The sequence below is a fragment of the Hyperolius riggenbachi genome, chromosome 4 (assembly GCF_040937935.1).
Source record: "Hyperolius riggenbachi isolate aHypRig1 chromosome 4, aHypRig1.pri, whole genome shotgun sequence".
NCBI lineage: Eukaryota > Metazoa > Chordata > Amphibia > Anura > Hyperoliidae > Hyperolius > Hyperolius riggenbachi.
Genome location: NC_090649.1, coordinates 189,635,270 through 189,647,659, shown reverse-complemented (window position 1 = coordinate 189,647,659; position 12,390 = coordinate 189,635,270). Strand labels below are relative to the sequence as shown.

Here is a 12,390-nt window from a genome sequence, read left to right as displayed (position 1 = left end):
CATTCCGCTTTAACAATGGACTGATTAAATCAGGAATTTTGATTAAAAAAGTTTAGGCATCCATTGGTAACCATGTAGCCTTCTGTTTGTTTTTGTAGAAATATCGATACCAGGATGATGACCTTCCCTCTCAAGAACCCAGCTCCCCCCATATATTGAGTGATGGAAGAAGTCCAGAGTTAGTTCAGGTCTCTGAGAAGAATATATCACAGATTGAGAATGTTCATGGGCTTGTATCTCATTCACATATTTCTCCACTGAAGGTAAGCACTTTATCTTATTTTATCTTTTATTTTTTTTGCTCTGGTAAATGTATACATTGCATAAATTATATATCCTAGATCACATGTACAAAAACTTTGTACCTACCTGCTTTCTGTGCAAGGTATTTTTTTTCTTGTTTTAGCACGTGAATAATTTCAGAACTGCAGTATTGTTGAGTGTTAAATGCATCATGTGTTAATATACTTTAATGTCATAATTCATTCTTTTAATCTAAATCCCGGATGTAATTTTATTCTCTGATGACTAGTTAGTTGTGTGGTTGATGTTAAGATCTAGGAATCCTGAACATCTTCTGTGTCGGTTTTCCCCAGCCCCCACATGCTTTTTAGTACATTCTGTCATATATTTCATTGGAAAAGAAATCCCGTTTCTTTTGAAGTTCTCATTTGTGAAGATCCTGAGGCTTTTTGTTGAGTTGTGCTCTCCTTTACTCAGTTGAGGATTTGTGAAATATTCTTTGTCTCCTGTGTATATTTTCCTCTAGCATGCTGTAAAAAGCTTTGCCATAGGCAGTTGGACATTTTCTGTCTCTCTTAGCTTTTCCCGGTAAAAACTTTAGACTGCTCACTTTTGGTGTACTGTAGTGAAGGTATGGCAGATGTAAGTTTTGATTCATACAGCTGAATAAAGGAGTAGAAAGTTTGTCCTAAAATGTATTGCGTGAAAGCATTATGTATACTGGCACATTGACGTCCTAACCACTTGAGGACCTAGGGCTTTCTACCCCTTAGGCCTCGTTCACATCATTTAGCGCAGATGGCTGTGCGATTGGAACGCAACGCGTCCGATCGCACGCCATCTGCGCTCCTATGCGCTGCGCTGCAGATCCCATTCATTACAATGAATGGGATCTGCGCTGCGATTCACAAAAATGCGTGCAGCACGCGATAGCGCAATCGCGCTGCCACGCAGCGCATATGATGGGAACGGTAGAAGGGCTGTCTATGCCCTTCTACCGTTCTTGCGTGTCGCACACTATACGCGCTGCCAAAATGCGGACGGCAGCGCGTATAGTCTGAACGAGGCCTAAAGGACCGGCCACTTTTTTTCCATTCAGACCACTGCAGCTTTCACGGTTTATTGCTCGCTCATACAACCTACCACCTAAATGAATTTTGGCTCCTTTTCTTGTCACTAATAAAGCTTTCTTTTGGTGCTATTTGATTTGCTCCTGCGATTTTTACTTTTTATTATATTCATCAAAAAAGACATGAATTTTGGCAAAAAAATGATTTTTTTTTTAACTTTCTGTGCTGACATTTTTTCAAATAAAGTAAAATTTCTGTATACATGCAGCGCGAAAAATGTGGACAAACATGTTTTTGATTAAAAAAACCCATTCAGTGTATATTTATTGGTTTGGGTAAAAGTTATAGCGTTTACAAACTATGGTGCAAAAAGTGAATTTTCCCATTTTCAAGCATCTATGACTTTTCTGACCCCCTGTCATGTTTCATGAGGGGCTAGAATTCCAGGATAGTATAAATACCCCCCAAATGACCCCATTTTGGAAAGAAGACATCCCAAAGTATTCACTGAGAGGCATGGTGAGTTCATAGAAGATATTAATTTTTGTCACAAGTAAGCGGAAAATGACACTTTGTGACAAAAAAAAAAAAAGTTTCCATTTCTTCTAACTTGCGACAAAAAAAAATGAAATCTGCCATGGACTCACCATGCCCCTCTCTGAATACCTTGAAGGTTCTACTTTCCAAAATGGGGTCATTTGTGGGGTGTGTTTACTGTCCTGACATTTTGGGGGGTGCTAAATTGTAAGCACCCCTGTAAAGCCTAAAGGTGCTCATTGGACTTTGGACCCCTTAGCGCAGTTAGGCTGCAAAAAAGTGCCACAAATGTGGTATTGCCGTACTCAGGAGAAGTAGTACAATGTGTTTTGGGGTGTATTTTTACACATACCCATGCTGGGTGGGAGAAATACCTCTGTAAATGACAATCTTTTGATTTTTTTTGACACACAATTGTCCATTTACAGAGTTATTTCTCCCACCCAGCATGGGTATGTGTAAAAATACACCCCAAAACACATTGTACTACTTCTCCCGAGTACGGCGATACCACATGTATGGCACTTTTTTGCACCCTAACTGCGCTAAAGGGCCCAAAGTCCAATGAGTACCTTTAGGATTTCACAGGTCATTTTGCGGAATTTGATTTCCAGACTACTCCTCACGGTTTAGGGCCCCTAAAATGCCAGGGCAGTATAGGAACCCCACAAATGACCCCATTTTAGAAAGAAGACACCCCAAGGTATTCCGTTAGGAGTATGATGAGTTCATAGAATTTATTTTTTGTCACAAGTTAGCGGAACATGACACTTTGTGAAAAAAAACTATTAAAATCAATTTCCGCTAACTTGTGACAAAAAATAAAATCTTCTATGAACTCACCATACTCCTAACAGAATACCTTGGTGTGTCTTCTTTCTAAAATGGGGGTCATTTGTAGGGTTCCTATACTGCCCTGGCATTTTAGGGGCCCTAAACCGTGAGGAGTAGTCTGGAAATCAAATTCCGCAAAATGACCTGTGAAATCCTAAAGGTACTCATTGGACTTTGGGCCCTTTAGCGCAGTTAGGGTGCAAAAAAGTGCCACACATGTGGTATCGCCGTACTCGGGAGAAGTAGTACAATGTGTTTTGCGGTGTATTTTTACACATACCCATGCTGGGTGGGAGAAATAACTCTGTAAAAGGACAATTGTGTGTAAACAAATCAAAAGATTGTCATTTACAGAGATATTTCTCCCACCCAGCATGGGTATGTGTAAAAATACACCCCAAAACACATTGTACTACTTCTCCCGAGTACGGCGATTCCACATGTTTGGCACTTTTTTGCACCCTAACCGCGCTAAGGGGCCCAGAGTCCAATGAGTACCTTTAGGCTTTACAGGGGTGCTCACAATTTAGCACCCCGCCCACTTGCCAGGACAGTTAACAAACCCCACAAATGACCCCATTTTGGAAAGAATACACAACAAGGTATTCCATGAGGGTAATGGTGAGGTCATTGAAAATTTAATTTTTTGTCACAAGTAAACGGAAAATGACACTTTGTTAAAAAAAAAATAAAAAATAAAATTCTGCTAACTTGTGACAAAAACTAAAATCTTTTATGAACTCACCGTGCACCTCACATAATACTTTAGGGTGTCCTCTTTCCAAAATGGGGTCATTTGTGAAGTCTGTCCTGGCATTTTAGGGTCTCTGCAATCATTACATGTATGGCCAGTATTAGGAGTTTCTGCTATACTCCTTATATTGGGTATACGGGTAATGCACTCTGGGCTGAAAGGAAAAATGAACGGCAAACATACCTTGCTCCACATCAATGGCAGATCTTCCTCCACATCAATGGCAGTGATAACCTCAGGAGAGAGACACCTCGTGCCACCCTGCACTCAGGGTGAGCCACCAACTTATGTGACTGGGCCTCAGAACTTTAGTATACAGCATTATGCCTGTAGGATACAGCAATATGCCTGCCAATAGAGATGACTCTGTGTGGCATTAAAGCATCATCATAGGCCCAAATCACATATAAACCGGGGGTGTCCACACTCAAGGGAAATTCAAACATGCCATCTTATATCGCCAACCCAGGACAGATCAGCAATATCAAGCATGGAAACCGATCCTTCTTCCGACTTTTATGCTTACCCGTTTGGTTTTCAAGCTTACCTCTCCTCTCCCTGCGACAATGTGCGAAAGACCACTGAGTGTGTGCCTACTCCTGTGTCTGGAGTTCCCTAGGTTCTAATAGTGTACCTGCTCGTGGTACCTCTCAAAACACTGCCCTACGCATAGGCCAGGCTGGTCAGGACAGCGGGGACAATAATAAACGGTGTCAGTCCTTGTTCCAGCCCTGCTGCAGACACGGCAACGTTTTCTTCGGAAGCGTTGACCTGGGGCACACGGAAGCTGATAGGCGTAATGCCTTCCATGCAGTCGGCTAGTTGCATCTGGGGGGGGGGCAGGACCCTGACACCTCCTAGATACAGGATGTCCAGAATGATCTGTTCCTGAAATTGGAGGAAAGATCCAGTTCTCCCAGCCTTACTGTAGAGAACAAAGCTGTTATAAACTGCCAATTGAATCAGATAAAAAGACACTTTCTTATACCAGCGTCTTGTTTTCCAGGTAATTAAATAGGGCGCTAACCTCTGGTCATTGAAGTCCACCCCTCCCATGTTGACATTATATTTGTGGACGACAAGGGGCTTTTCAATGACCTTAGTTGCCCGTTGAATTTGGACTGTCGTGTCTGTGTGAATGGTGGACAGAAAGTAAACGTCCCTCTTGTCCTTTCATTTCACCGCGAGCAGGTCTTCAGTACGCAAGGCGGCCCTCTGCCCCCGTTCAAGTCTGGTGGTAATGAGCCGTTGGGGGAAGCCCTGGCGACTAGGCCGCGCAGTGCCACAGCATCGGATTCCTTCTAACTTTAAGTGCTGAAAGAGGGCCACACTTGTGTAATAATTGTCCACAAAAAGATGGTACCCCTTCTGGAACAAGGGTGACACCAAGTCCCACACAACCTTTCCACTGCTCCCCAGGTAGTCAGGGCATCCGACCGGCTCCAATTTTGAGTCTTTTCCCTCATAGACCCTAAAACGACATGTATAGCCTGTGGCCCTTTCACAGAGCTTATACAGTTTCACCCCATACCGGGCGCGCTTGCTTGGGATGTACTGTTTGATGCCAAGGCGCCCGGTAAAGCGTAAGAGGGACTCGTCTACGCAGATGTGCTGTTCAGGGATATAAGCATCTGCAAATGTTGATGACAGGTGGTCTATGAGGGGCCGAATTTTGTGGAGCCGGTCATAAGCAGGGTGGCCCTTTTCATGACAGGTTTCGTCGTCGTCGAAGTGCAGGAAGCGCATGATGGACTCAAATCGTGTCCTGGACATGGCAGCAGGGTACAAGGGAACATGATGTACTGGGTTCGTAGACCAATACGACCGCAATACATTTTGTTTCATTAGTCCCAAGTGAAGGATAAGGGCCAAAAAGATTTTAATGTCGGAAACTTGGACTGGTTTCCACCCGAAAGGCTGGGCATACATGCTCTCCGGGTGCTCGGTGATGAATTGTGTGGCTTTACGGTTGGTCTCAACCACAATTAAGTCCAAGAGAACCTGGGTGATGATCAGCTGCAAAAAGTCTAGGGCCGTTCCTAGATGAGCTGTCGCCACCTGGACTCCAGACTGGGCGGTGAAAGGGGGCACTACGGGTGCGGCGGAATCAGGGGATTGCCAATCTGGTTGTGCCAGCACCTCTGGGAGTCTATGGGTACTACGGGCCCGTCTTCTTCTTGGTGGCTGCGACGGGGGTACTACTGCACTTGCCACCGTACCAGTTTCGACTTCCATGCTGACGATCACCACTTCGCCAGGGTCGACAGAAGTACGGGTACCAAGTCCAGGAGATGCTGCGCTGCTGGTGCCTGCCTCACCAAGAAAACTATCAACAGCGCTAGCACCACTCTGTGGTGGGGGGGAGGGGGGGTTGGGTGTGGTGGGGGGAGGGTGGGGTTGGGTGTGGCGGGAAGTGGGGTCTCAGGCAATCAAACAATCACGGGGCAATCGAAGCCGATCACGGGACATTCAAATACAATTACAGCACAATCAAATCTGATGCACTCGGAAGGTGATGGGGGGTGGGGATGGGGGTTGTTGGGAAGTGGGGTCTCAGAGGCAATCAAACAATCACGGGACAATCGAAGCAAATCACGGGACAATCAAATACAATCGCAGCACAATCGAATACAAGCGCAGCACAATCGATACAATCACAGCACAGTCAAATACAATGCACTTGGACGGTGTTTAGGGGGGGGGGGGGTCTGAGGGCGATTTGAGGGGGTGGGGGGTTGATCAGGAGCCCGCACGGGGCAGACTGAGTCCTGATCTGATGAGAGGCAGACACAGGGGGTTACTGATCAAAGATCAGTTAGTGATTGCTGGGGAGGATAAATGTAAACAAAGAGCAGGGGATGTAATCAGAAGGGGGGTATGAGGGCAATCGAGGGCCTGGGCAGGTGATCAGTTACCCCCGCAGGGCAGTTAGGGTCTGCTCTGATGGGTGGGGGTGCTGAGGGGTGATGGACAGGTGATAGACAGGTGATCAGAGGGGATCAGGGGGTAAGGTAGCTGTATACAGATGTATTCAGTATACAGGGGGGTAGTTTGGGATGGGGTGTGGGGGTGATCTACAGGTAGGGGGGGGGGGATCAGGGGTGACTAGGAGGCAGTTAGGGACCGAACGCAGGGGATAGCGTTTAAAGTTAGTGATAGGTGGGGGGGGGGGAGGGGTTGGAGGTTTTAAAGGGGTGCAAGGGTGCTGGGCAGGGGTCTGCTGGGGTGATCAGGGGGGGTATGAGGCCTGGGGTGGGAGATCAGGGACTCTGTGGGCAAAAAAAACACGTGTGCTGGCTACTTACAATGTGCCTTCTCCTCGCTAGTGGTCTCTGCAACAATGAGACCACGAGGCGAGGAGGAAGCAAGCAAACAAAGTGCCTTATACCCCCTGATTGGTTAATTATGCGGATTCGTCCGCTCGCCGGCGCTGCTAAGTGGCCGGCGAGCGGAGACAAAATGCCCGTGCATCGATCCCGGGCGGAGGATCGCGTCACGGATGACGCGATCGCTCCGCCCATGCCCTTAAAAGGACCGCCGACTCTGTGGGTGAGCTGGTCCTTAAGGGCTCCACTTCCCGACCGCCTAACGCACAGCGGCGGCCGGGAAGTGGTTAAATTCACCTACAAGTTTTTGAGGGCTTTAAAATGTGCTGTTAAATCAGGAAAATGTCTAAATCTGTGCCTAAAGGTGGCCACACACAATACAATGAAAATATCATTTTTTTTTTCATCAAATCGATAATTTTGATTGGTTGTCCTGAAAATTCGAGAGCTTTCCTTTGTTTTAAGATCAATAAATCCGAACGAATTTCCCGTTTTTTGTTTTTTGGTTTTTATTTTGAGATTGGACATGTTGGAAATTTCAGAAGAGTCAAGAATTGTTATGGTGTGTGTGCGATGGATTGTTAATTAATGTACAGTTCCAATAATTGTTTTCTGAGCTTTCAATTCTTGTATTCATGATTGGGGAAACATTGAACATAGGTGTGTGGTACATTGGTCAGATTTTTGAATTGTTACGATTGGTCAGAAAAATTGATTGCTCTTGAATTGAACCAATATCTAAAAAATTGTAAGGTGTGTGTGTGGCCACCTTAAGGAGAATATTTTGAGATGGGAAGTAAACCATAATATGTTAGAGGAGATATCTTGCCCTTTTAGGGGGCACAACTGCAACAAATATGCAGCCAGTAAAGTCATTTCAAAGCCAAAGCATTTGATGTAAATGCTCGTTCTGGACCAGTGGCCTATTAGAGGCAGAGCATCAGCGCAGAAGTCAGGCAACTGGCATCATGTGAGAATGCAGATGTCAGTCTGTTTCTCTTTAGGTTTCCTTTAAAGAGGAACTCCAGTGAAAATAATGGAGTGCTTCATTTTTACAATAATTATGTATAAATGATTTAGTCAGTGTTTGCTCATTGTAAAATCTTTCCTCTCCCAGATTCACATTCTGACATGTATTACATGGTGACATTGTTACTGTGGGCAGGTTATGTAGCTGTTTCTAGCTGTTCTGGCTGTTACAAACAGCTGTAAACAGCCATTTCCTGTCTGTGAACATTGTTACATTGTGGCAGTTTGCCCAGAGTACCGCGGTATTCATAGCTTCTTGTGGGAGCGCCCCCTGATGGTCTGTTTGTGAAATGCAATAGATTTGTCATGTAAAAGGAGGTATCGGCTACTGATTGGGATAAAGTTAAATTCTTGGTCGGAGTTTCTCTTTAAAGGAAACATCAGGTAATAGTACGAAAAAAATCAGATCTAATTACCTGGGGCTTAGTCCAGGCCCTGGAAGCCTGTGTCCCTTGGTGCAGCTCCGCTCCCAGCCGGTGTCCCGGGGTTCCCTCCGTAGCACCAGCCACCGCCAATTATTCTTTTTTTAGTATTGCCTGATGACTCCTTTAAGTGGTACGCTTATATCCAAGTGTGCTTAACTGCTTTGTGACCGCCTAACGCCGTTTCCCCAGGGCCGCCTAACGCTGATTGGCGTCAAGTCCTGGGGTGGAGATTCGCAGGGAACGCGTGCGCACATACGCCATTGTTCCCGGCCGGATCAGCCTGCCAGCGACGATCGGAGCTGGCAGGCTGTTAAAGAAAAAAAAAAAAAAAAAAAAACCCCAAATGGCTATTTTTTAATTTGTACAGCGCTGTGATCTACTGCATATATGTACTGGGGGACAGCACTGTCACTTAGCTGTCCCCAGGAGAGGCTTACAATCGCCTCTCATAGGCTGATGCCTATGAGAGGTGTTTCTATTTGTGGATCTTGGGGGAAGGTGGAGTGAAGGTAAATAAAAACATTTTTAATTAAAAGTAAATATATACACCTGCCGTCGGGTCCTGCCGTGCCTGCGCTGGTCTCATAGCTGCAAGCGTGGCTGCGCAGCTCTTGGTCCTCCTCCAGCTCTGACCTTGCTCCCGGCAGTCTCGTGGACGTAAATCAAGGAGAGCTGCACAGCCACGCTTGCGGCTATGAGAACAGCGCAGGTGTGGCAGGACCCGCCGGCAATGTTAATTGGGGCAGATGAAGACGACCCGAGGGATCGGGTCGGGACCCCAGAGGTACCTTGGATTTATGAAAGAGACGCGACGGAATGGACCGGGTGGCGCGGATGGCGTCCCCTAAGGATGTTAAAGCACAATAGGTATTTAACTTCTAGTGGCGATTGCTGCTGGTAGACTGCTGACAGTGCGGGGTTAGACTCTGTAACAAAAAATAATGTCCCCTCTGGGGTACTTGCCTCAGGAGGGGGAAGCCTCTGGATGCTAACGAGGCTTCCCCCATCATCCTCCGTCCCACGGTGGCAGCGCTAGTCCTGTCCTCCCCCCCCCCCCCCCCCCCCCCCCCCCCCGAAACCACAGCCAACAAGTTGTCGTGCTGTGGCGCAGTAGCATGTGCAATATTTACCTTGAGCAGGCGCAGTAGTGGCTCCCTGATGGTATCAGGTGGAAATAGCCAATCCCAGTTGGGTCCACTCTACAGCGTAGGCGACTTGCGCCTGTGCAGTACAGCGGACCCAACTGGGATCAGCTATCTTTGCCTGATCCCGATCAGAGAGCTGCGCTGGAGCCAGGAAGGTGAATATTTACATGCCCGCTGTTTGGGGCTTCTAGCGCTGCCACCGTGGGACAGAGGATGGGGGAAGCCTCGTTAGAATCCAGAGACTTCCCCTCTCGAGGTAAGTACCCCAAGAGACTTTTTTTCGTTAGATTCTCTTTAAACTATACCAATGAAAACATTAGGATAAACGCGGGGAGCATGCATGTATAGGGAGCGCATACAGAGCAAGGCCGGGAGCTCTATGCGCATGGCGTAATTGGGATGTCATATGCAGAACGCTCCCAGCCACAGTCGTGCGCTGTAGGACTTGCACAGCCAGGCCAGCGCCTGCGCATTGATGCTAATCACTAACCAATTATACCATCTCCAGGCTTGGGTTTCAAACCTTTGATTTTTAAAGCAGTAAGTAAAGGTTTTAGTGCTCTGTGTTTGGATAAAGTTATGATTGACAAGTCCTGATACAGGTGGATCTGGCTGTCATTTAAATAAAATAGCTTTTTGATTACGGGCGGCTCTCATGATGTCTTCCTTAAAGTGAACCTAAAGCCAGTTAAAAAAAATGAGATCAACTCACCTGGGGCTTCCCTCAGCCCCCTGCAGCCGATCGGTGCCCTCGCAGCTCCGCTCCGATGCCTCTGGACCCGCCGGCGAACACTTCCGTTTTGGCCGTCACCGGCCGACAGGCATGGGAACGCGATCGATTGTTTGCGTTCCCAGCCTGTATATCGCCCCCTATGCTGCTATTGCGGCCAGGAGGTCACAATAGCAGCATAGGGGGTGATATACAGGCTGGGAACGTGAACAATCACTCGCGTTCCCATGCCTGTCGGCCGGTGACGGCCAAACCGGAAGTGTTCGCCGGCGGGTCCAGAGGCATCGGAGCGGAGCTGCGAGGGCACCGATCGGCTGCAGGGGGCTGAGGGAAGCCCCAGGTGAGTTAATCTCATTTTTTTTAACTGGCTTTAGGTTCACTTTAAGGGGAAAAGATTCCAGGCGGCATATTATGTCCCTAGGCTGATCTGTAGCTGCAGCTGCAGCTTGTGGTTTGAGAGCTCGGTGTGCCCTTACAAACCCAATCTCTGCATCAGAGGAACGATCAAGCAGATCATTGAAGATAGCTGCCAGGGCCTGTGTGATATGATCGGAGGCCACAGATTCTGGTATCCCCTTCACCAGAATATTACATCTACGTCCCCTGCTAAGATCCTCAATGAGGCGGATATGTTCCTCTAGTAATTCGCTATGAGAGTTGTTCTTTTTGCGCAAAGCTTTAATATGCGCATCCCTCTTTGCCCCATCTTCCTCCAGTGAGGTTAGTTAAAGGCCTAGTGCTGCAACATCGCTCCTGACCCCAGCAATGGCAGTGTGGAATGAAGCTTTAATATTTTCGGCCATTGCCGGCATATCAGCTGAGGTTGGGGTGGTGTGGAGCTGGGCACTAACCTTGTTGGTGGCTTGCGGGGAAGCGGTTGGGGATGAGTGCGGTTGCTGCGTAGTTTTGGCCTGCGCCATCTTTGATGTCTGCTGGCGGGTTCCGTGAGAGCGGAATAACTCAGGGACGGTCTTCCCGTTCTGGCTCTGGGACGATCCTTTAACTGCAGCAGCTTGAGTTGACTATCGAGAGCTTCTTGCAGCCATGTAAAGTTAGCTGGAACAAGCTGCGATAGTTGCTTCGGGTGGACAGCGCGCAGGAGCAGAAGATCAGGCGGCCATCTCGTTGCAGCGCCAAGCCACGCCCCCAGGCTTGGGTTTCAGTGAGGTGTAAATATGCATTCAAATGACGACAGTGCAGTCTAAGTGTTGGTTCAGACGGACGTCTGTGTGGCGTCGCGTCTGGGGGCGTTGCGGCGGCTGCGTGGTCAGGCTTTCAGTAGCCTTCGGTCGCGTTCCGATGCGGTCGCGTTTTTTTATTTTTATTTTCCCCTAGGGGAACATTATCCGTCGCGGTTGGCCGCTCCCTGGAAGCTACATGTCGCTTCCAGGGGCAGCTCGAACGCTAACGAAAATCGGGACCCGAACGCCGCGTTCGGGTAAAAGCGCGCAAAAGCTCAGTGTAAACGCTCCCATTCACTTGAATGGGAGCGTTTACCGCGGCGTTCCGAACGCTTGCAGTAAACGCTCCGCAAGCGTCCGTCTGAACCAGCCCTAAGGACTGGGACCCACTAGCAGTGAAGCTGTTGTGATTTTAAAGTCAACCTGAGACGGATGAAAGAGGTTTTATACAAACCTGGGGCTTCCTCTAGCCCCTTTGCCGTCCTCCGTCGCCTCCTTCCTCCACAAATTTCCAGAGTCTGGGCTTACTGCGCAAGTGCGGTCTGGCCGCACACACCCCTTCACGCCAGGTGAGTTCTGCGATGGGGGAGCGAGCGCGGCTGTACTGCCCCTGCGCCATCTGGCCACATTACTGGGACAGATTGCACAGGATACAGTCTGGGGCGAAGTAGTGTGAGGGTCGGATCAGCGTGAAGGGGTCTAGAGGAAGCCCCAGGTATGCCTAAAACGTTTTATCCTTAGGCCACATACACACATCAGACCATAGTCTTTTGAAAATGAAAGATCACAGACCAATTTTACCCCCTTCCATGTAGTATGAGAGCCATACCTTCACAGTCTTTTCTATGGAGCTGAACTCCCCATCAGAAAAAAATCTTTGCAAGATGCTGGACACACAGATGCTGTACAGACACAAAAGATCAGAATCTGCAAAAGATCTGTTGCTGCCAAAGATCCGTTCCTGCAAATTGCATTCATAGTCTGAGATCTGCAGATCATCATACACACCTTGTTTAACTGACATTCATCTGCAGATCAGACAATCCTCTGCAGATCTGAAAATCCATCCTGGTGGATCTGATCTGCAGATGAATGCCTGTTAAACAAGGTGTGTAT

General features: G+C 47.7%; 1 protein-coding gene across 13 annotated transcripts in view; it reads left to right on the top strand.

The window, feature by feature from the left end:
* The window catches only part of DLG1 (discs large MAGUK scaffold protein 1), a 283,639-nt gene that overhangs the window by 88,245 nt on the left and 183,004 nt on the right, over nt 1-12,390 (top strand). For all 13 annotated transcript variants that reach the window (XM_068281144.1, XM_068281133.1, XM_068281132.1 and 10 more), the window contains one exon: nt 99-263. In XM_068281144.1, the coding sequence (XP_068137245.1) occupies nt 99-263 (165 nt within the window). The remainder of the gene's footprint in view (nt 1-98; nt 264-12,390) is intronic.